Here is a 23,561-nt window from a genome sequence, read left to right as displayed (position 1 = left end):
GTTGGCCAACAAATTAAAATATTTGAAATACATGGCACTCCATCTGCACACTTTAATAGTTCTTCCGTTTACACCTTCTGTAGCCCAATAATTCAGATGAACCGTCAATCTCATTGAAATATTCTTTCTAAATCACATTCTCCACTTACCTTTTAATTTTGCGGATTCTCTTGAGTGAATCCTATATCCTAAGGGCCGTGCTAGGTGCTCAATGTACAAGATGAAAAGAAAGAGCCTTCTGAACTTTTGGTTTAGTGTATGAGGCAGACGCACAGGCATGTACCAGGAAAAGAGCCAAAATGTCACGAATGCTAAAACAAACAAATCCTACCTAAGCACAAAAGAGGAGGCGATTCATCACAACTAGGGAGGAAAGGGGGGCAGCATTCAAGAGCTACAGAAAACAGCACTACAAAAACATAATGTTCTAATCTATTGAGAAATTCAATATCAGGTGAGCTGTGCTGGATTCCATTCACAAGTGTTTGTCATTAAAATAACAAAAGGGGGCTTCCCTGGTGGTGCGGTGGTTGGGAGTCCGCCTGCCGATGAAGGGGACGCGGGCTCGTGCCCCGGTCTGGGAAGATCCCACATGCCTCGGAGCGAGGCCCGAGTACCGCAAAATAAATAAATAAATAAAATACCAAAAGGACTTTATTTTTATAACCCCTCTTTCACCGAAAACAGAAACCCATTGTGTGGACTTTGGGGACATCATTATAGAGGTACCAGGGTGGCGTGTTTTTGTTGCATTTAGACAGCCATGTCTACCTGGCTGCACTTAGAGGGCTATGAATTGTCCATATAACATTCTTAAAAATCAATGGTAACATTTTCTCATCCATCATTTCTATTTGATGACAAGGGTTTGGCAGCAAATGGGTTAAACGTTGAGGAAATCCTTCCCAGCATCTTCCACCCTCTCCCAAATTCACCTTTTCTTTTTGCCCCTGGTCCCTGTTGCTTACTTTTACCTCCCAAACTATTGTTTGATTTTCCTCTTCTACTTATGACTTAAGCACCTCAACTTCGTTCTGCTTTGCCAAGAGTAAGGAAAAGATGCTAAAGATGTTGCTGACTCTTCCTGGTGCATTTGAGTTAGACTGATGGCAGGTGCGACATCCTTCCTTTTTGTTCTTAATAGTCCCTTGTAATTTAGTTATTGCTTTGCAAGGATTCTGTCCAGAAAATATCCTGGGCTGGCATTTTTATTGTCCGCATGTCTGCCATTTGACACCACTATTTTGTAGCTGGTCTTCGTAAGGAAAGCAATACATCACATTAGCGAGTCCAGCCTTTCATTCCCCAGAAATGGTTTTGTTTTCTTTGTGCCAGAAAAGAGATAGAGCCAGCACAAAGGTTTCAGTGGGACGAAAATAAATGCTGTGGAAAAGAAGATGTATTCACGGGAGATGCTGAGAAGCAAAGTATTCCAGAGAAGTAGCTTGCAGGGCACAAAGGTATCTGCAGTCTTGCATTTTACGTGCTTAATAAAAGCTTCCAAATCAAGAGTCTGACAAGAGGGAAGCAAGAAGGCAAAATGATCGGACACCTAATTCCATCGCCTTCCAAATGGCAAGTTTTACTTTGGATGCACTGAAATATTTAATTCAACACACCTTCATTGATTATCTACCACATGCCAGGTGTAACATTTTTTAAAACCAACAGTAAAATTTTCTTATTAAACCATTTCTATTTGATCACAAGATTTTGGCTAGGTCCTAGAGAGAAAAGAAGGTTACTAAGATTCTGTCCCAGAATGGTCAGCAAAGGCTTTCAAGGGACAGACTCATCTTTCTTTAACATTGAAAACTGTGTCATAAAAGGGCAGAGCAAGTGACTAGGGCTGTTAAGGGGGAATCAGTGAAAGGCCAGACTTTGCCCCCAAAAGATCTTTGTCTTTTAGGCCTGAAGGGCCCTTGAAATGTTATGTTAATTAATAACACAAAATGTTTACAATTCTCTCATGAAAAAAAAGCACAGCCACAGAGTTTACGGTAGTAGGTGCCTATCTATTACACAGAGTTCATAAGTAGAATCATCCAGTTACTACCTGACCCACATAAGGCACAGATCCTATCCCTGGGTTAGAATCAGTTCAAATGTATTTACAGATTGAATGGCTTCGTACAATATTTTATAGTGTAAAATAAGGACATTTCTAATAATATGTCAAAGTTACCTGAGCAACCACTGATCAGGATCAAAACTGGAAATAAATCTGGATTATAGGAAAATACTGTAGGGTCCCTAACGAACACTGTAAGATCAACTCCCTGTCATAGACCTTGTTTGATTGCTAGATGCTACTCAATGTTTTTAAGCAGGTATGTTTCACCGTATAGACAAGCAACCTAGTGAATGCACCATAGGTAAATGTGCTTTTATGTAAAAATCCAAAAAAAAAAAAAGGAAAGAAAATGGGACTCAAGCAATTTAGCCAACCTATATTCTTCCTTCCTGAGCGCTTGACTAATTTTAGAGCCTAGTGACCTCCTAAAGTCTAAATTGTCTTCAAGTGCTACATTTTTTTTAAAATCTGTAACCTTATCCAGGAGTTCAGAAGCCACATTTTGCTTTAAGTCATGCCCTGATTTTCCCCCACCGCTAGATCCTTTGAAGTGCAAGGTTATAAAATAAATCACCATGATCCCAGCAGACACAACCTTATAAAACTTTGATTCCCATGTCAAGCAAACAGGTCCAGGATCACTAAAAGCTTCCCCCTCTAGTATGAGTTTACCCAAGAGGGTGCAAAGCACCAACCTGTATGGGTCAACCGGCAGCGTCAAGCCAAAAAGCTACTTCCAAGACTTCAAAGAAGCTAAAGATAAAAATCAGTGTATGACATAAACTTGACCATGTTTCTGTGGCAGAATGGCCTTCTTTCCTTGAACAGAAGCCTACTTATTACTTTAAGCTTGCTTTAAAGTGCATCAACACTCTAAGGCCCATTAGTTCCAGGAGGCCGTTCTCGGAGAGAACGTGGCCTTGGAGCCCTCCACAGGCACAGCTGAAGGGGTGGGCCACGACTGTTCAATATTCCATTAATCTGCCCTGCAAATGAGCTAAATCTCTCCTCATCTGTAAGACCAAAGCTTAGCTTGAACTTTAATAATGTAAAGGAGGAAAGGTGTGCATTTAGGAGCGCAAAGACCTCGGACTCAAGGAGACTTGCGTAAAGATGGTCGTGGCACTGATGCATTGAGTCCTACGTAGGCAAAGGGTCCCCGGTGCTCCATAGTGAAGGGGTGGGAGGTGGGCACCCCCAGAGACTTCATTACCTAGCTAATAAATGCCCAGTTTGGGGCTTAGATGGGATCAGAAGCCTCTACTCTGAAACTTTAGTCCTCGGCTTTGTGTTTTCTTCCTTCCTTCCTCTCATTTTTCCTTTTGACCTTCATTTTAAAAAACTTGTCCTTTCAAAACTTCAAATGTGTTATGGCAGAACTAAATTTTTAAAAAGGGGTTTCTGTATCTGAGAGCGGGGAAACAAAGGAACAGTGGGATGGCAGCAGGGCCAGGCCAAGTGCAGCCGTGGAGCGAGGGACGGGGTGGGGGGGGCAGGAGAAGGATGGGGAGAGTTGGGGTCACCCTGGGCTTTGCCCTCTGCCCACGCGCTCTGTCTCGTCCGTGTTTGTATTTGCAACTTTCTGAGATGGCGCGTCTGTACGGTTTTCTTTCTGGGCTATATATTTTGTCATGGTTTTGGAATCAGCTTTCATTTGAGCTGATGACTGGGAGTCCTCTTTGCGACCTTGTAAAAATGTAACTGCAGGTTTTATAGCCCTTAGGAATACAGCTACTTTATGAGACCCCTTTAAATCCCACAGAAAGCAGGCATTGTTGTGAGGGAGCTTGCCAATAAGGGCTTTTGAGAGATGGTAAAGCAGGGGGAAATCTGCTGCCGGCAAGTTGGTTTTTACGTTTTTGTGGGTGTGTGCTAGTGACTGCTCAGCAGAGGTATGAACCAAAGCAGATGCCCTTCACTTAACTAGAACTTCTTCGGAGATGAAAATGTAACGATGTGGATGAAGGAGAGTCCTCCTTTTTAAAGAAACATTAGCGTATGCACTCAGGACTGCCACAGCTGCAATGTTGGAGGCCCGTGCTGCCGTGTTAATAAGAACCCCTCATGCCACGTACAGACCCCACAGGAGCGATGGTCCACAAAGAACACGGAACCCGGGAGACCACGCTGCGAGGCTCTTCATCCAGCTGAGGTGCCTCTTCCCAAGAACTGACTGAACCGTGTATTAATTGACAGAGTGCTAGCACTTTCCATGCTTTCTCTCTTCTTCCTTTTCCATAAGGCTTTACTATGCCCTATCTTGCTTTAGTGTCTTAATAGCTGTGCAGATAGGTGCAAATAAACTTGACACTGTTATGCTCTATTTTGCTGACATGAAAACTGAAGGGAACTTGGAAATCACACATCAGTTGGGGAAGAATTAGCAGGAGAGCCGAAATCACTGTTGTCTACCCAGTTCTCTTCCTGTGAAACTTCTTCAGCTTTGGAACATTCAAGAAAGAAAGCCTGTCACATCCATATTAAGCTAGTTTAAAAAGATGTATCGAAGAAACATAGAATTAAAAGCTATATTAACACAGAATCAATAGTGACTTTATAATTTTATATTTGCCCATCAAAAATATTTGGTTTATTTATTTTTTATCTCTATATTCGCTACCACTCAGCCTCCCCTATGTTTAAAAAAAAAGGATTCCTTCTTGTTTGCCTATCTTCTGCTGCCCTTCTTTCCATTTCTTTTCCCCACTGAATTCTTGAAAGAGTCTTTGATACTCAGCTATTTACTTTGATACTCAACTATTTACTCACCAGCTCCCAAATCCTCAGTCTCACTGCTCTCCCCACCACTCAAATGAAAGTGCTCTCCTAAAGGCAGGTGACCAATTACCTTCTGATCCCCAAATTCTCCTTTCATTATCATCTTCTAGCCCTCTTTGCACATTCACAGTGCTAGCGCATGTTATTTTTTTGAAACTGCTTTTTTCCATCTTTCAATATCACTAGGCTACCCTGGTAGTATTTCTCCACCATCTCCCCACCCGAAAGATGAAGAGCTGAGCACAAAGCCCAGGATGGGCACAGAGAAGTAGCCGGGGCTTCAGGAAAGGTGTCACAAAGTCTAAATCTCAGACTGAGCTGAAATTGGTGGAAAAAAGTGACAGACAACACAAAAGGCTGTTGAGCTGTGTTGGGCAAGAAGAAGATGACTTGAGATGATGTTCTCATCTTAACAGATGGCAGGTAGCAGAAGGACGACTCAACATCTGTCTTACTTTGATGTGAACCAAGAGGAGAACTATTCAGACCAGAAAATGTGGAACAAGAATTATAAAAAAGGAAGAAAGGGAGAGAGGAAGGGGGAGGGGGATTAAGAGAAAGGAAGGGGGGTGTAAGGGAGGGAAAAAAGAGGGAAGGAGAGAGGAAGGGAAGAAAGGAAGGATGGAAGTGGGGGAGGAAGGAAGGAGGGAAAGAAGGAAGGGAGGGAGGGAGGGAGGAAGGAAGGAAGGAAGGAGGGAGGGAAGGAAGGAAGGGGGAAATGTCTTTCATAAAAGAGAGACCCAAGTAAGGAATTACCTAGAAATTATGCCACCTGAGGAGTGGTCAAGAAAATTAGAGAATTCAACCTAGAAAAGACGACACTGAAGCCGAGCTGCTTGGGGCATGGCAGCTACCTGGAAATATTCGAATGGTTTTTTCAACGTTTCCAGAAGGTGCCGTTGTTATATCCAGATAGAAATTACACCAAGGGATTTCAACACAAGAAAAGGAAGGTGTCTCTTGTGATTAATTGTATCCTCAGGAAAAACTGTATGTGGCTTTACTGTTCCAGTGACTGGGCTGAGCCTGGAGATAAGGGCAAAAGGGCCAATAGAGAGACAATATGAAAACAGGAAGTTACAATGAAAGGTGCAAAGGCTGTGCTGAACAGATACAGAGAGGTTAGACGGGTGCAGATGTCCTTGGAAGCCCAGGGAACCAGAACACCAGCTTCACCTGCCGGGCTTGGGAGGGTGTACAGAGCAAGTCACGTCTGTCTGGAGGGGTGGGGACAAAGCACCATCTCCAAGGGCCTCAGAGGAACAAAGTCACGGGGGTCTCGGCAGAAAATGCAAGAGCAGGAAACTCAGAGACAGGGTTGGTGGACCGAAGTAAGAGGCAACCGAGCTGGAAAGACCGCTGGGGCCAGCATGGGTGGCTCGTACCCTGAGCTGAGGATTCCTGTTGGTAGGGAGGTTCCTTTGAGAGTTTCAGAGCACAGATGCAACCCAGTGAGGGCTGTGTTTCAGATCCATCCTTCCTGCAGTGGGGATGTTTCAGGTCCTTCCTGCAGTGGGGATGTCACTTAGAGGGCTGAGTCTGGAGTTGGGGAGACCAGAGAAGGAGCTGCTGGTGAGGAAATGAGAATTGAACTGAGGAGAGAGAAAAGAGCCAGAGTCCCGGGGAGATGTGTTGAGTGGGGAGCCATCAACAGACGTGGAAGGCAGGTCAGCAGTGGGAAGAGAGGTCGGCACCGTACGTGCAGCAAGGGCATCGCTCCATCCGTGGAGCATCCAGCGGCTTGGCTCATTTTAACCTCTGTCCAAGGCGCTGTGGAAGGGATTCAGACATTTATTATGAGGCTGATTTGAAAAGTCTGTAATGCTCTTAGGATACCATGATTCCATGACTTTAAATATATTATCTTAACTTGTCCCAGATTCCCTTCTCACCCCTGAACAGAAGTGTGTCCAAAATTCCATCTCTCTTTCCCCTCTCCGTGTATAAACAGAAGACTCTGAGCCCATCTCAGCCCTGACATATCTCCCAGCTGGACACTGGATTCCAAATCTGTCCCCCAACTTAACGTTAATATGTCAAAGGACTCAATATGTTTGAAGCCAAACATCTCAGCCTGCACCCAAATTGCTGCTTCCAAGTCCTTCTAGACAACTGTTTCTGTCCCTGGTGCTACCATATACTCAGCCCTGCATATCCCAAATCTTGCCATTTCTCTGGACTCCCCACGGTCCCTCTGCCTGTCTCCTCCACACGCAGTAGGTCCCTGATTCTTGTAGATGCCCTCTGTCTACTATCATGTCATCCACTCCCCGCCACCAGACCCCTGCCCCCATCCCCCCATCCTGGGCACTCTGCATTGTCTGATTAATGCTGTTTATGGCACCTGTACCCACTGGCCACCACCTCTGCCCTCCTTCCCCCACTTCCCCCCTTGCTTGGCCCAGGTAAAAGCTTCCAGATTATGGTCAGTGATGCAAAGTTGCATTTTCTTAGCTCCTGACCATCTTGACCATCCGCATTCCCCACCACCCCTAGAAACTTCTCTCTGTAGTCAAACTGACCGACTCCTTGCTTCCTGAACGAGCTCAGAATTCCAACACAAGTTAATTCTGTGCCCTGGAGCACTCTTCCCATTAAAGTCCACACTTTCTTTAAGGTGGGCAGTCTTCCATCCTTTCTGACTCACCCGGCCTGACACAGCACCCTCCAGGGTGTGTCCTCAGTCAGCTGGCATGAGACGTCTGTGCCTCTGTGTGTTCCTAAGGATACGACATGTATCCCCCTCTATGTATAAAGGACTTTGAGGACAGTGGTTAAAAAGAGTTTGAACCAACAGACATTGGTTATGATTTCCTGCTCAGCTGCAGCAAATGACTGAATGTATCCGGATCCCAGTTTCCTGGTTTCCGAAGGAGGGCACAGTAATTCCCAGACACAGACTGATAGTAAGGGGACATGGGCAAGCAGTCCTAAAGTAACCGGTGCAATGCAGATTCCTAGCATGTGCTTAATTGTGACCGCAGTCCACTCAGTCCCACTCCCCAGAGGACATTCACGCCTGGTCCTTGATGCCAACTGTGCTATCCAGACCCCATCACTGTGCTTAAAACTCCACCAACTCTCAGCTTCCTCAAAGGGGAACTCACAGAAGAAGTGAGTTTCCATGAATATAATGTTTCTCACAATTTAAGATGAGTCAGAAGGAGGAAATAGTAGCTAAGACAGAAAGAGAAAGGGATCCACTGTAAGATGATAAGCATAGGGAAGGGTAGACCAAAATGGCTTTGGGCACCTAAATGTGTGGATGAAGATGCCTGCTAATTGTAGACGTGCAAAATTTGCAGTTAGAGCACATCAGTACTGGAGGGACCTCTGTCCTCACTCATTGGATGCTGCCATCCCTTGGTGCATTGATAGAAAAAAAAATCATAGAAGAGAAAACTGTGATGATTAACTTCAGAAATAGAAAAAGAACGATGATTATGGCAGGAATGCAGGTCCATTCTGAAGATGTTTGAGTAGGAGTTTCCTTCAGATTGTGAGCTGAAGTACAGTGTTTTACTCTTTGGAAATCTTTCCTCTTTTTTAGAGTATTGAACTAGCCACTGCTTGGTTGTTACATAGAACTAATTAATCCCAAGCTTCTGGCATTTTATATATGTGTATATGTATATTTACTTTGTAAGTGTTAAATCATTCAGGAAGAGAAGAAGCTCATCATATTTACTTTGTCTTTGCAGATAAATATAAAGCCATGAGCTGAGAAATTAGATGCTGTTTTGCTTTCTTTGCTTTGCCATGTGGGTGGGATAAAGGGAGCTATTTCATTTCCCAGACAGAACCCATCTGTGCGCAAAGCCGGGGCCTCGCTGCGAGGTGGGAACTGGCATGGCTGACTTGAAAAGCTGAGCTTTGACTCATGGGGTGCCTGCCCACGTGTGGCTCTTCCCGTGACAGTCCACACCTCCCAATTACAGCACTCTGCTCCCTGAAATAAAAGCGACTGCGTTCAATTGTTAGCCCCCAAAGATGAAAATGCTCCAACAAATGCATCGCTTCCCTGGCACGCACACAGACAGCTGAATCCATTTCCAGAAAATTCTGTTCATTGAGCACTTAACATCAAGGCTTTTTAGAGAGCAATGAAAGAAAATCATAAAGAAGGGCTTTGTGTTCTAAGAAAGGAAACATTCATTTTTGTCAGGTAAGATGTGTAAAAAGAACAAATTATATTTTAAGGGAAATTAGAATTTCAAACCAGTGCTATCAAAAAGGTTAAAAAAAATTACAGCATTTTTAGGCAGGATTTCTTTTGTCAGGGGTGGTAACCAGATCTTGGTAAATAATGCCTTCAGAGAAAGGCTTTCTTTCTGTGTTTGAAATAAACATCTAAGTTTCCAGACACAGTGATATGCTGTTTATACAATTCTTTGATCAACCAAAGGGATGCATAGCTCTGTAATAATGACTTTTATAAGCTTTTTCATTTTGATAACAAAAAGAGTAGAATTTGTACTACATAATGAATTACTTTCAAGGTGTTAATGTTGTGACTTCTGAAAGTAAAATTGGGTTTTTGGAAAGTGGCAAATGAATAGGTTGTAATATAACCTTTAGCAGGTATCTGAGTATTTTTGTACCTATCTTTTTATGCTACCTTTATGCATATATGTGTATACATATATATGTATATATGTGTGTGCGTGTGTGTGTATGTGTGTGTGTGTATGTCTCATTTAGAACAGACAAGGGATCCATAAAAGTTTAGGTTATTAGCAATGATTTCGATATACAATTACATTTAAAAATCCTTATTGTCATCTGATTCTGTAGAATATTTGTCACAAATGCTTAAGCGAATGTTAATGAGTTGTTTATCTTATACTAATATCAGCTTTCTTTCCCCAGATGCAAAGAGTTTAGCTGAAATGCTCATGAGGTAAGAACAAGACCTAGCAGCCCAAATATCATGTTGAAAAGAACTTGCTTTGATGACTTCTTTTTTTAATAACAGTCTGAAATTGATAACCCATTTTTCACTTGACATATAATTTTCATTCTAGGAACCTAAATATCCATGTAATTCTTGGTTAGAGACATAGATACCAAATAATATGCAGTTATGCACACCACAGGTAGTTTTCTTGTTGGCTGGACTCAACCAGTAGAACATTTCCCATTAACCCGAGAATAATGAGGTGCATTTTAAGTAAGTAGCTTTGGTTTTGCTTTCACCAAATATGCCACTTTGAGGTCAAGATCCTTCCTAACAGTTAGCCAGGTGAAAGGGAATCCATGAAAGGGAATGGGTTCAAAATTGATGGCCTGATCAAGGAAGATTCTCCTTGCCTTCAGCTCCCACTGCCCCTTTAGCACCCCTCCACCAGAGCACCCACCACCTTCTGCTGCAAATATCTATTCAGTCTGGTCTTGGAAGTCACAGCCTATTTCATCACCATGTTAGGAGAAACCAGCACTATCGTTGCCCCACTCATAACTGTTGAGTAGGTGGATGACTAGGGGGAGTAGAATAAGTAAGTGCATGTTCACAACTGTACAAGACACCCCAACCTTTGCACTTTATATGATTAACCAAAAGTAATGATTAAACCAAAAGTAAAAAGAGGATAATCAGAGTCTAGGAACCAGATAAGAAAAATGTCAGGGAATTTCCTGGCGGTCCAGTGGTTAGGACTCAGCGCTTTCACTGCCAAGGCCTGGGGTTGGATCCCTGGTTGGCGAGCTAAGATCCCACAAGCTGCAAGGCGTGGCCAAAAAGAAAAATGTCAGGGACCCTGATGGTGACCTTGACGTTGTCATTTTAGGATGACTAACATAGGAGATAAAAGAGATGGAGTATAGGGTCTCTTCCCAACCCCTACAGCACCACAGTTGGCTTTAACTTCCTCCCTCACCTTTGCGTATCAGAGTAGTACTTTATTGTTATTCACAAAGAGTCCTCTCCCATATCACCAGTATGTGTGAAGACCTAAGACAGAGGTTGAATACCGTTGGCTCATGGGTTACATTTCCCACAGATGTCTTTGTTTGTCCATACTGTGTTTTAAGACAGTGTGAATTGTTGGTAACAGATGTGAAGGAATCAAGAATGACTCTGAAATATTTGGTGTGAGCAATTAGATAAGCATTGGTGCCATTTGCCAAGATTAGGAAGATAGATGCAGGGTATGGACTTTTTCTTTTTGTAGGGCAGAGGAAGGGGATGTGGATCAGAAAGAAAAGGCTTGTAAGGGGGCTTCCCTGGTGGCGCAGTGGTTGAGAGTCCGCCTGCCGATGCAGGGGACACGGGTTCGTGCCCCGGTCCGGGAAGATCCCACATGCCGCGGAGCGGCTGGGCCCGTGAGCCATGGCCGCTGAGCGTGCGCGTCCGGAGCCTGTGCTCCGCAACGGGAGAGGCCACAGCAGTGAGAGGCCCGCGTACTGCAAAAAAAAAACAAAAAAAGACTTACAAGGGTCATGTTGGGGATGCTTTTTAAGCCTCCAATGAAGGTGTCAGATAGCTGGTAGCAGGAATCTGGAGCCCAGAGTAGAGCTCAGAGATGCAAATGGTCTGTAAAATGTCTCCACCTATCTAATCCCATCACACTAGATTAAACGTGCATGAGAAGATTATGAAAAGCTATATGAAATGCCTTGAGTCCATGCTCCTGTGCAAGTCTGTACTTGTTTGCTAGTGGTCACATAGAAGGCAGCCAGACACATGTGCACTTGTATTGAACAAATCTGACAAAAATATCTGGAACGCAAATAAGCCAGAGTCATTCGAATTATAATAATTATCTATCTAATAAAGTAACTTTTCTAATGTAGTCTTAAAAATATGAAATTGTTGATGTCCTTTAAAAATTAAGACATTTCACATAAAACTGTGGCTTTCTGACTTCTCCTGCACGTGTTCTGCCACGCGGGGCACAGCCTCGACAATCACGAGTATCTGGACCTGCGCTCGACGCCCCCTCTAAACTGGGTGTAACCTGCTCAGCCCAGGGGCCCCCGTTCCTGTGTCCACCCAGGTCCACCTCCCTGATTTGTACCCCAGCCTGGTTCCTGCAGCTGCGTGTCCTCCCAGATAGCTTCTGGCCACTTCCTTCGTGCACTCCCGGATCATCAGTCATGCCTCTACCCAAAGCCTGTGACACCGGGGTCCGTGTTTCCTGACATGTTCAACATTTGTTTCGTTAGGGTGATGTGGTATTAGCTACTCTGCTGCCTTCCCTCCCTCTTGTCATGACCCCCAGGCAAGACATCAGAAAGTGTCTTCTTCCTTCTTTGTTAATAGGGCAGTTACCGTGGTGGAAAGACCACCTATTGATAAGAGCGGGAATCAGAATGATATTTGCAGTTGCCAACATGAAATTAGGAACATTAAAACTGGTAATTACTCCCACTGAAGGTGTTTAAGGTGCTTTTCTGCAAAGGATGGAAGTGATTGAAAAGGAAGAGAATTTCCAAGCTCCTCAAATAGGTGAATTTTTATGGGGTTAATTTAGAAGAGAAAGCCATGTTTTTGTTCATGAAGGGTCAATTCGATCTAAGTTTGGCAGGTTAACAGGCCAAGCAGCAAAAAACCTTGTCCCCTAGCTGGTCAGGTTAGGGCCAAGCACATTCCAAATGTAGCCCAGGAAGTCTAGGCAAGTCAGACCCTTCGGTACAGAGAAGCCCTACGGAACTGCTGTTCCTGATCTTGGTCACTGGTTTCTCTGGGAAGGTGAGGACTGAGCAGGCTGGGACATAGAAGCATGAACTTATATTCTAGGCCTAATACTGCCACCGGCCGGCTTTGTGATTTGGGGGTACAGTAAAGTCCCCGACATACGATCGAGTTCTGTTCCGAGAGTGCGTTTGTAACTCCAGTTCGTTTGTAAGTCCAGCAAAGTTAGCCTAGGGACCCAACTAACACCATTGGCTATATAGTACTGTACTGTAAAAGGTTATGATACTTTTCACACAAATAATACACAAACACAAAAAAAATAAAGAAAACGTTTTTAATCTTACAATACCTTGAAAAATGCAGTAGTACAGTTCAACAGCTGGCATCCAGGGGCTGGCACTGAGTGAACAGGCAAGAAGAGTTACTGGCGGGAGGAGGGAGAGGAGGTGGGAGATGGTAGAGCTGAAGGGTCGTCAGCAACAGGAGACGGAGGGCAGGCTGCAATGTCACTCGCGCCTGACGTTGACGGCACGCACGTTCACATCTTTGAAAGTTCGCAACTTGAAGGTTCATAGGTAGGAGACTTACTGTACATCCTTTTCTCTCCCTGTGCCCTGTTTTCCTTATCTAAAGACAGCAATTGGAAATTGCTCCTAGCTTTATCACCCCATGATCTAGGTGAATAGAACATTTATTGTCCACCCAAGCTCCTCAAGGAAAGATCTGTGTATTTCGGTGAGATTAGCTGTCCCGGGGCCAGACGGGCAGGTGCAACTGCAGGACAAACACAGACAACCTGGAGCCCCCTCCCCGGGGGTCCCCCACAGGCTGCCACTCCCATCGATGGGCCTCATGCTTCGGGACACTCATCCACCTCACCCAAGCAAGTCACCTCGTAGAGGAGAGAGAAGATAGACTTCATCCACCATGCTCAGGTAGAAAGGGTTTTCCTGATAGACTTCATCCACCATGCTCAGATAGAAAGGGTTTTCCTTTTATGCGATTAGGCAAGAAAACATTTTTTTTTAAATATACCAGACTTCTCAGAGGTGAGACCGTCTTGCTGTAACGTACTAAGCCACACATGGTTAATGTCCAAGGACCACTATTAGTAAGGAAGCTAGTTGTGAGCAGTGAAGGGTTCAGCCTGAGAGATCAAGTTAATTTAGCTTTTTGATGTTTATATTTTTATGCACATAGTAAAAAAGAAAAATGCCCATCCAACTGTTACAACGAGACATATCCTGATGTCCTTACAGTTACTTTGTACTTACAGGATGCTTCGTATTACATTTTGGGGAGGAAGGGGGATGGTATGCAGAAATCGTCATTGGTTTGGGGTTTTATCCCCCAAATCTTAAGGAAATATTGATTTTAAAGTGTTGTAGCAACTGCACATAATTTATTGGCTGAGCCCAGAAACACCATCCACTGTGAACCAGGGTCAGCTCTCTGTCATTTTAATCAGACAACCAGATGGCAAATGGATGGCGGATGATTATATTTCAATAATAACTAATATATTAAGCATGATCCCATATCATATAAAAGATGCAATTTTGCTTCCACAGTGAAAACATTCAGAATCTTTTTCCAGGTTACAAATGAGGTTTCTTTAAATAGCTTTTTTCTTTTTTTTTTTTGAAGGTTTGCTGCTGTTCTAATGGCCAATTATTATAGTTTGGGGGAATCAACTTCCGTGTAACAAGAGATGATAAAATACGGCAGCACATATTCAGATAAAGAAACAATTTCCTTGGGCCCTGATAACCCTTTTAGATTGAGAAAAGTGTTACTGCCCCCAAAGCAAAGGCTCTAGGAGGTGTGACTCAGCTCCCATTGTGCTCAAACATTAGTCATTCAACAACCTGCAACAAATATTAATTGAGCACCTACTTTGGATATATACCGTTCCAAGTTTCAGGGTATACAGGGGACAGAAGAGATGAAAATATCCTTTGAGGCGCTTATAGTCCATTGGCAGAGACGGCTAATAAATAACTCACTTAAACATATGCCAGGGAGTTTTAAGTTTTGAGGAGACAAGATTAAATGGAGAATGGGGAGTTCCCACAGCAGGACTCCACTGGCTCCTCTGAAATGATAGAGGGGAGGGGGCAGACACAGGAGCCCTACGTTGGGGGAGTGTGTCCTAAGCAAAGGAAACTGCAAGTGCAAAGAGAGGGAAGAAAAATAAGCCCCTGAATCTCAAGGTTTGTGGGGCAACTTTCTTGCCTTCCAGCTGCAGGGCTTGCAGCTTAGTCCCGCGAGGAGGGGCGTTTACCTCCAGCTTTGATTGTCCCCGTTCACAAAGTTTAATCATATTCTAAGTCTTTGTGTCAATCACCATGGAGCACAGCAGTGATGTCACTTGCTTCCTGTGTCAAACTGACAGCAGACCCCTTGCTGTTAAGTATAGCTGCGCAGGGTTCCTCGCTGTTCATTGAGCAGCTGTGGGCTCTGCCTCATAACTATTCATGATGAGCAGAGGGAACTAGCTCACGCTTCTATTTTTGATGCAAGGACAAACTCGGGTCCCTAGTGAAGTTTCGAAACAGATCTTTCAGATATTCACAGAGGAGTAGTTCCCCATATGTTTTTGTGGAAATAGAGCCTGTCTGACGTAACTGCAGCTCCCCAAGCCACCAACGCTCTTCATTTTATGCAAGGATCTGAATTTTTGCTTTAAACACACACACACACACACACACACACACAAACACACACACACAAATAAAGTAAGAACCTGGTTAAGTAAATAATTTAAAAACATTTATAGACCACGTAAAAAATTCAGGCCAAAACATTTGAATTTGGGCTCTGCGTAATTAGCATCGTCTAGCTGCATAACCCAGTTACTCACCTGCAGAGCAAGAAATCTGGTTCAAGATCAAGGCCTAGGTAGAGCTGCTGCACCTTTCAAAAGCTGCCATTTCCGTGAGCTGTTTTGTTTACACTCAGGAAAGAGCCATTGGAAAATACTCAGAATATTAACATGGACCTCTGAACGCAAACGTTTAAACAGCTTCTTGAGTGAACTTGACCTTCAGATTATTAACATCCTCAACCACATGGTTCAAGAGTGGATGCATCCTCGCCGATGAGGAAGCTCTGAGCTTCCCGGTGGAGGCTTGCTTGGAGCAAAAGGCATTTGAGGTTTTAGTGTGGAGACACCTTTATTGTTGTCCGTTACATATAATTAACACCGAGCGCGCCAGGCTCCGCAAATCTTTCTCAAAACAGACTTTGGCAGTTAATGAGCTAGATTTAAGGATGCCGTAGATTATCACATTGATTAACTTATCTGAATGCCTGCTGCTTCCTGGAAGGTGTTTCAGATAATATTCTTAAATATTCTTAAATCTACTCAATTCTTATAATTCTGTAAAGATTGAACAACCATTTTTCTAACGCGCATTGCTAATTAAAGCTTTTATCGACTTTTTTGTATTTTTGTCCAACATGCAGATTTTTTTTTTTTTTTTTTTTTTTGCTGTGAGCTGAAACTGAATTTGATTATACCATGCAGTTTTACTACCTATTTGCATTTAGTTAGGAGACAGCTCACGCTAAGAGTAATTTTCTGGTACACAAATTTTGAGATAAATTCTTATAGTAATTGCTTTTTTTCTATTCTAAAATGTAATTGGGTTCGGAAAACTAAACTAATGTCAGGGAAGCTAACAAGGTTTATGATTTGTTACTAGAACAAAAATAAAATGACTCCAGGTATAATACAAATCTGTTAGTAAAACCCCATCCAGTGAATGACCAGTACACATGTTTTCTCCCTTACCATCGTTGGAATATCTCATGGCTGACAAGTGAAAATGTTGTTGATTTAAGAATGTTTTTTTGTGTGTGTGTTTCATTCGGCTTTTATACAAGAAATAGGAATGTCCAAAGTTTCTATTGATAGATGCAGAACCAATCTTTATTGACAGTTGGTATTTTCTGAACCTCACAACTGACTGCTGAAATTTAATATTAATAAATATCATTTGAATGAAGGAAAAAAAATCTATCTGGTGTGTCTTCCCCTCCCCTCCCCACATAATTAGATAATAAGTTGGTGTACAAGCACATGTTGGCCTAGGGTAACACTGAACTGAATCTGTTAATGCATCCCTCTTTTTTATTCCCAGTAAGAATACCCGGACTTCAGACACGTTGAGCAAGCAACAGCAAACCCTGAGGATGCACATTGACATACCCAGGGCTCAGCTTTTGATTGAAGAGAGAGACACAATGGAGACCATTGGTAAGGTGTCCTGTTTGCCGCCTTACACAATGTGGCTGCTACAGCCATGCCCTCTCAGCCCAAACCCTGAGCCATGGGAAATATTAGACATGGGGACATCTTGAATGCTACATGAGCAAAGAAGTTAGAAGGTAGACAACTGTTATTGAGGAGAATAATAAGTACCAGCAAATATGGGGGAAATGAACTTATGTAAACCACAGAGTTCACCTGAGAGAACCCCAACTCTGTCCCGAGTTGGGTCTCTCCTGGAGAGTCTCTTGGTACCACCCCAAAGAACCAACATTTATAATCAAGCAAACCGAGAAGGGCTGTACACTAAGACCCCGTCTTGGAAATCCACTTTATGAGCTCCTCCTCAACTCCAAGAAGGCCTTTATTAAAGAAAAATTTTAAATTCTACAAATGTCTTTGCAAAGGACATCTTTCTCCACCCCCTGGCACCCCATAAAAATCCTTCACAGGGCTCTGGAAAAGTCCCAGCTCCCCTGTCTCACGATCGCAAAAGACACCCGGAGAGCTTCAGTGGCCTGTCCACCCAGAACCCAGGTGTCCTGACTCCTTCCAGCCTCTTTCTACTCGAAGTCGGCTGTCCACACTGCCTGTCTAGATGGTTCTATTTATTCCAGGATCAAAGACTTTGTATTTCCACTGCGGTAATGATCAGAAGAATAGCTAACATTTATTAAGAGTGCTCTAAAGGTCACATACTTATAAGCATTGTATGTGGATCATTTAACTTACGCCTCCCAAACAACATAGGAAAAAGATTCTACTTGGGAACTGGGACGTCGAGAAGTTCTGTAGCTTGCAGGTCGCACAGACAGGAGCAAAACCAGGGCAGGTCCCCCACCTGGCCACCGATTTCACCTTTGGTGACTGGGCGTCACCTTCTTCCGTATCAACAGGCTACTTCCCAGAACTCACCTTAGAAGTATGGCTGGACCCCCCAGTACTCATGGAAACAGACTCTGAGGCAGGTTTCCTAGGCTGCCACTCTTTGAACTTCACTCTGTGTCTGTTCCAGAAGATGTTTGCTGGCATTTGGTCCCAGGACAACCCTTCCCGGTGGTTTGGCTAAAACCACCCAACTCCTGGCATGTACCCTCCATACCTCCTGCCAATTAGGCAGTGATGAGTGGCCAGATCGGCAGGACACCTCCATTGCCCCTTGTCCCTGCCCTGCTTTTATGGTCTTTTAATAGAACAGTGGGGATGTCTGACCTAATGGCTCCAGAATTCTAAGACCTGGGCTGCCCCTGCAGGATTCAAGTTTGGTTCAGGCATAACAGCACTTAGCACAGCTTGGTCATGTCCAATGTGACCTTCGATCAACCAGCTTCAGTTAAATGCTACCATGTTGTATGAGGGCTCGCTACTCATCCTGAAATACACAAGACTTAATTAGCTGCCTCACCTCCGGGCAAGGCACCATGTTTTGTTTCTCATTACCTTTTCTGTAGTGTATCTGGAATCTCTTTTATTGAACCCAGTGAATTGGGCACTAAAACTAAGATTTCCTTTGAAACATCAGTTCCAAAATCAAATTGTAATTCCTATGACTTTATAATACAGTTACACATTTGCTAAATGTTCTCGCCAGACTTGTTAATAACTCTGCCTACAGCTGTTAAAACAGGTCTCTAGGCGGATCCTGGGAGGGGTGTATTACCTCCCAGTAGCTAGTCACTGCTGACCAAACACCAGAGGAAGGTCTGCCCGTCGTTTCCGTACATAATAACGACCCTTAGCCAGAGATATAGCACATTCGCTGCAGGATCATTCATCACCAAGAGTCGTTTACCTCCCGGTGGAGCCTGACAATTGGTCGATGGCATCTTCTAATTGTTGGGGAAGTAGAGACATGAGGCTTTAAAACGCTCTGGGCTCTGCCTACAATAACCCAATACGGGAGAGCCATTAATTTCTAGCCAGAATGGATGTCAACCTCACAAACTGACAGGCACCCGAAATGTCCCGTTAAAACTGGAAACCCAGCCCCACAGATACTCTGGCGTGTTCTCAGCGGGGCTACATGATAGAAACCACAATGGATGAAAGCGAATGTATGTCAGGCCTCTGATACCAGGTCCAATTATAAGAACCCACCTCCGTGGAAAGGCCGGCTTATTCGAGGATGGAGGGACAGATGTAGGGCGGGACCCCCAAGCCGAGCCCAGGCTCCCACCGTGGCACCGATCTGGGCTGTACGGGTGTCAGCAGACCTCCTGGCAGTCCTTCTTCTTTTTCTCTGCCCAGAAATTTTATTCTGACTTCAAGAGGTTTTCCTTTCCTGCCAGAGCCTGAGTAATTGGATTTTGTAAGGTTCGTTCTGTTCAGAGCCTTTTTTGGGCACAGCAGTCTAGCTGTGTTGTTTATGACTTTCGCATTACCGTTCAGTGTCAAGCCCGCTGCAGTGTGGTCCCAGCCGACTAATAAACTCATACGAACATCACCCCAGCCTGCAGTGCTTGAAAATGTATGAAAAACTCCATATACCCTAACGAAAGTTTCCCTTGGAGTCAAAAAGCTCTTAGGAAAGTGTGAAAAGTATCACAAGAAAGTAATGAAAATCTGAGACAGCCAAATAATGACACACAGCCCGACCGACTGCTCCTTCCTCAAAGGCTTAAAATGCTCTGCATTCATCTGCACCCAGGCTTCCCTAACCTTCAAGTGCCCTATGCCAGTAGGTCCTGGGAAGTCTGACAAGTGAGTCATTTTGAGAAGTCAATTTACAGAATGCCCTAGAGTCACTGAAGCTCAGGAGAGTTGGGAAGAAAAGGCATATACCTCAGAACAGTTAAAATCAAGGAATCCATCAAGTCTACTCTGAAGACTGGCCCTTCTCTTCTCCTCCCCCCATGCCCCATCTTGAACATTTGCCATCTTGCATATGAGAGGCGACCCTGGGATAGATGACCGCAGGGCAGTTTTTCTTGTTCCTCGAACAGAGCTTATTTGAAATGGCAGCCTCGATCCTGGGTGATGCTGACATGGCTGGTGGTGTCTCGGGTGAGCTTTTAACAAACACATAAACCCCAAACTCTTTTAAATGGACAGCCACCCAGCCGTCCTCCCCAGATCAAAGTGTGCTTAATGAGAAGAAACCAAGCCCCAGGAGAGAGGGGAGACCCTTCTCCGCGGTCGTTCTCTTTAAGTCATGCTCCTGAGTCAACCCCTAAGGATAATCTAGTTTTTTCATTCTGGAGTAATTCTAATACAGTGGTTGAATATTTTGGGTTTTTTTTTTTTTTTTTTTTTTTTTTTTTTTGCTGGATGAGATGAGGTTGTTACTGTTGCCATTAGCAATAATGCAAGTACCGAGGAGAGAGGCGGCCAGGGAGTCACTGAGCAGGGGGTATAACTGTCCCTGGCTTCCTGTATCCTGCTATTCTGCAGACGATCGCTCCACGGTCCTGTTGACGGATGCTGACTTCGGAGAGGCAGCGAAACAAAAGTCCCTGACGGTGACACACACGGTCCATTACCAGTCAGTGTCGCAGGCCACCGGGCCCCTGGTGGATGTTTCCGATGCTCGGCCGGGAACGAGTGAGTGGTCACACATCACTTAAACTCTGTGGGTGTTACCAGTGCTGAGAATGCATTCGTGCTCCGTGGCTGTGCAATAAAATGTGGGGCTTCTCAGCTCTGTGCCTAAGAAGCAAGTAGGGATGATGACATCTTTGATTGGGACGTTGACTTTGTATTGTTTGATCTGAGCTGTTATTAAAATCGTATCGGTGGAAGCCCATAACTCTTGGTATTGGTTTACTAAGAAAGTGTTAGAAATTTCAGGTCCAGGTATTTATTTTTTTTATTTAGACAACACAGGAAAAGAAGTTAGTTAACCTTAGTGAGTATCTCCTCTGTGCCAGGATTGGGATAGAAAGGTGATATCAGTCTGTTATCTTTGCAAAAGCCCTGCCATGTACCTACTAATACAGTAGATATTAGAGCTCCCATTTTACTGATGAGGAAACAATCTCAGAGAAGTTAGAGAAACAGCCCAAAGTTGTACGCATACTATGTAGTGAAACCAAGATTCAGCTGTGGGTCCATCCGTCCTCCGAGCTTATGCTTTTCTCCTGAACCTCACTATTTGAGAAGAATATAGTTCTGCTTAATCTGGGGATTCTGTTTGGTTTAGTTATTAAGATTTGGATCCGTATTATATGGAAATTAATTACTGTGATGAAATTAAATACCTAATATGTATCTAGAGCTTATTAATTAGATATTCTTATTCCTTCATAATTTAAATTGTTCCTAAATCTCTTTAAAGACTGAGAAATTGATGTCCCGATTATTATCTTTTTGGAAGTTTTGATGCTAGTTTTTAAATCATTAGGCACTCTCTTTGAAAAAATTTTTACATTCTTGAGTAGAGTGCTATAATTAGAAAAATAAATATTATGCTTATAAGTGTTCTTTAGAATGTCTGCCTTGGAAGGCATTTGTGAAATGCACTGAGGCTTCCTGAAGCAAACTGGATGATTCCTAAGTAGCATCGTACTATGCAGGAAAACGGTGCTAGCGGTTACTGAAATTCATCTGAAAAGTCGTTTGCAAGAACATTCTGAAGGAATCTTTTATTCCTCCCCTCTGTGCAACCTCACGTCCTTCCTTCTCTGATGACATTAGCACATTCTGAAGACACGAACGGGACACGAGTGAGGATTAGCTTTGCGAAGGAGTGCAGAGGACTAAGACCTTTGCTCTTAGAAGGTGCTCCCAGGTCCTTGACATTCTCTCCAGCTGTGGGCTTCTCCATCATGATCTGCCTGGGCCTGCTCCTGGCTACTTCAGGACACCGCACTGATGGCTTTCTGAGCTACTTATGGCTATTAAACCGGGAAAGATTACAGACCCAGGAGACTTCTGTCAGTGGATCCTTGACCTCAGCAGGACTTTGTCCCCATCAGAGTGGAAGTTAATGGAGACCTTAGCGGCAGGATAGGAAAGAGGCAGAGGAAACAGGACAGACGCCCCAGGGAGTGGCTCCCCGTCTTCTGTGTGCATCAGAATTACCCAGGGTGCCTGTTTAAAATACTCATTCCAGGCTTCCACCCCCAGGGATTCAGATCCACTTGGTGTATTGTGGGACCTGGGAATCTGCATTATAACAGCCATCTAGGGTGATTCTGTTGCTGGTTGCCTGGACCCCTCATTGAGAAACACTCCCCCAAGTGTTAGGCGTGTGTCACGAAGAGCCTGGGAGGAGGTGTCCACAGTAGTGCAGCCTTGCAGGAGCCCTCAAACCTGCCAGGCTCCCCGCACAGCAGGTGAAAAGAATCTGCATGTCCAGCTCCCTGCCAACGCTCAGCTGGCAGAGAGATGCACACAGGCTAGTCGTAAACAGTCAAGGCTGGACAGGAGGCAGTGAAACGAAAGCACGGGGAAGCTTCTAGCTGCCGGGTCAGCCCCAGAACAAGGGAAGGCTGATCTGATGGCTTTCAGAATATCCACAGAGACATGCATCTGCGTCACAAGCAGAAGCTCTAACGAGTGAGAGGTGAGTGTCTCTCACTCACCTCAGGCAGGAGGCTGGCGGAAGGGATGTGTCGGCCTCATGGCTCTGACGGTGTAGGCACTGTTGGGGAGCTTTAAGAATTCCTTCATTCAGACTCAGAAGTATTCATGAAGGTGTTGCTTCACGTATGGCCAGTGCCCAGGGTTGGGGTACCTCGAAAGGTGCAAAAAGACATTCACTTCACCTGAGTGGAGGAAGTCAAACGTGAAACAAGGAGGGAAAGCGTTGTTTATCAGTGAGTACGAGGGACAAATAGAACAGAATGATGAGATGGTGAGTCGGCCAGGGGCGTGGGGACCAGGGTAGGGGCTGCTTCCGTGTGAGGCTTGGGGAAGACCTCCACTGAGTCCCAGGCAGGAGTCAGTCGGCCTGCCAGACAGAAGGAATGGTACGGGAGAGCCTCTAAATCATATTGGGGACAGAAGTGGGACCTGAATGGGGACAGGGAAGGCGGATAGGACGAGCCAGAGACACAGCCAGACTGGTTTTGCAGGCCTCACAGGCTAGTGTCACACGTCTGCAGCCCGTTCTGAGGGTGTTGGGATGCTCGCCCAGGGGTTGCCTGGTGGTCAGATCCCACAGAAACCAAAGCGCTACAGCTTCTGGAAAGACGCTTCTTTCATTGGTGCTGAACTTCATTAAATAGTGTTTACAAACACTTGGAAAATCTACACAAATTCATTCCTCGGTCTCTAGTTCCAAAAAAAATAGAACTATTCATTTAGCATCTGCAGAACGTTCTCCATTAGTAACGATTTCGGGATCATTTTCTTTTTTAATTGGAGTATAGTTGCTTTACAATGTTGTGTTGGTTTCTGCTGTACAATGAAGTGAATCAGCTATAGGTATACATACATCCCCTCCCTCTAGGACCTCCCTCCGTACCCCCATCCCACCCACCTAGGGCATCACAGAGCACCGAGCTGAGCTCCCTGTGCTATACAGCAGGTTCCCACTAGCTAGCTGTTTTATACATGGTAGTGTATATATGTCAAACCTAATCTCCCAGTTCATGCCACCCTTCCCTTCCCCTACTGTGTCCGCATGTCTGTTCTCTACGTCTACATCCCGATTACTGCCCTGCAAATAGGTTCACCTGTACCATTTTTCTAGATTCCACATATATGCCTTCATATACAATATTTGTCTTTCTCTTTCTGACTCACTTCACTCTGTATGACAGACTCTAGGTCCATCCGCATCTGTACAAATGACAGAATTTTGTTCCTTTTTATGGCTGAGTAATATTCCATTGTGATCATTTTGTTGTATTAAATAT

General features: G+C 44.3%; 1 protein-coding gene across 2 annotated transcripts in view; it reads left to right on the top strand.

Moving 5' to 3' along the window:
• Positions 1-23,561, top strand: part of DSCAM (DS cell adhesion molecule) — a gene marked incomplete at both ends in the record, with an annotated part of 750,319 nt that overhangs the window by 702,110 nt on the left and 24,648 nt on the right. For both annotated transcript variants that reach the window (XM_079923135.1, XM_079923136.1), the window contains 3 exons: positions 9,722-9,752; positions 16,634-16,749; positions 20,152-20,301. In XM_079923135.1, coding sequence (XP_079779261.1) covers positions 9,722-9,752; positions 16,634-16,749; positions 20,152-20,301 — 297 coding nt within the window. The remainder of the gene's footprint in view (positions 1-9,721; positions 9,753-16,633; positions 16,750-20,151; positions 20,302-23,561) is intronic.

This window comes from Stenella coeruleoalba (genome assembly GCF_951394435.1).
Source record: "Stenella coeruleoalba genome assembly, chromosome: 5".
Taxonomy (NCBI): domain Eukaryota; kingdom Metazoa; phylum Chordata; class Mammalia; order Artiodactyla; family Delphinidae; genus Stenella; species Stenella coeruleoalba.
The sequence above is the reverse complement of the archived record's forward strand: the minus strand, read 5'-3'. Positions and strand labels throughout refer to the sequence as shown.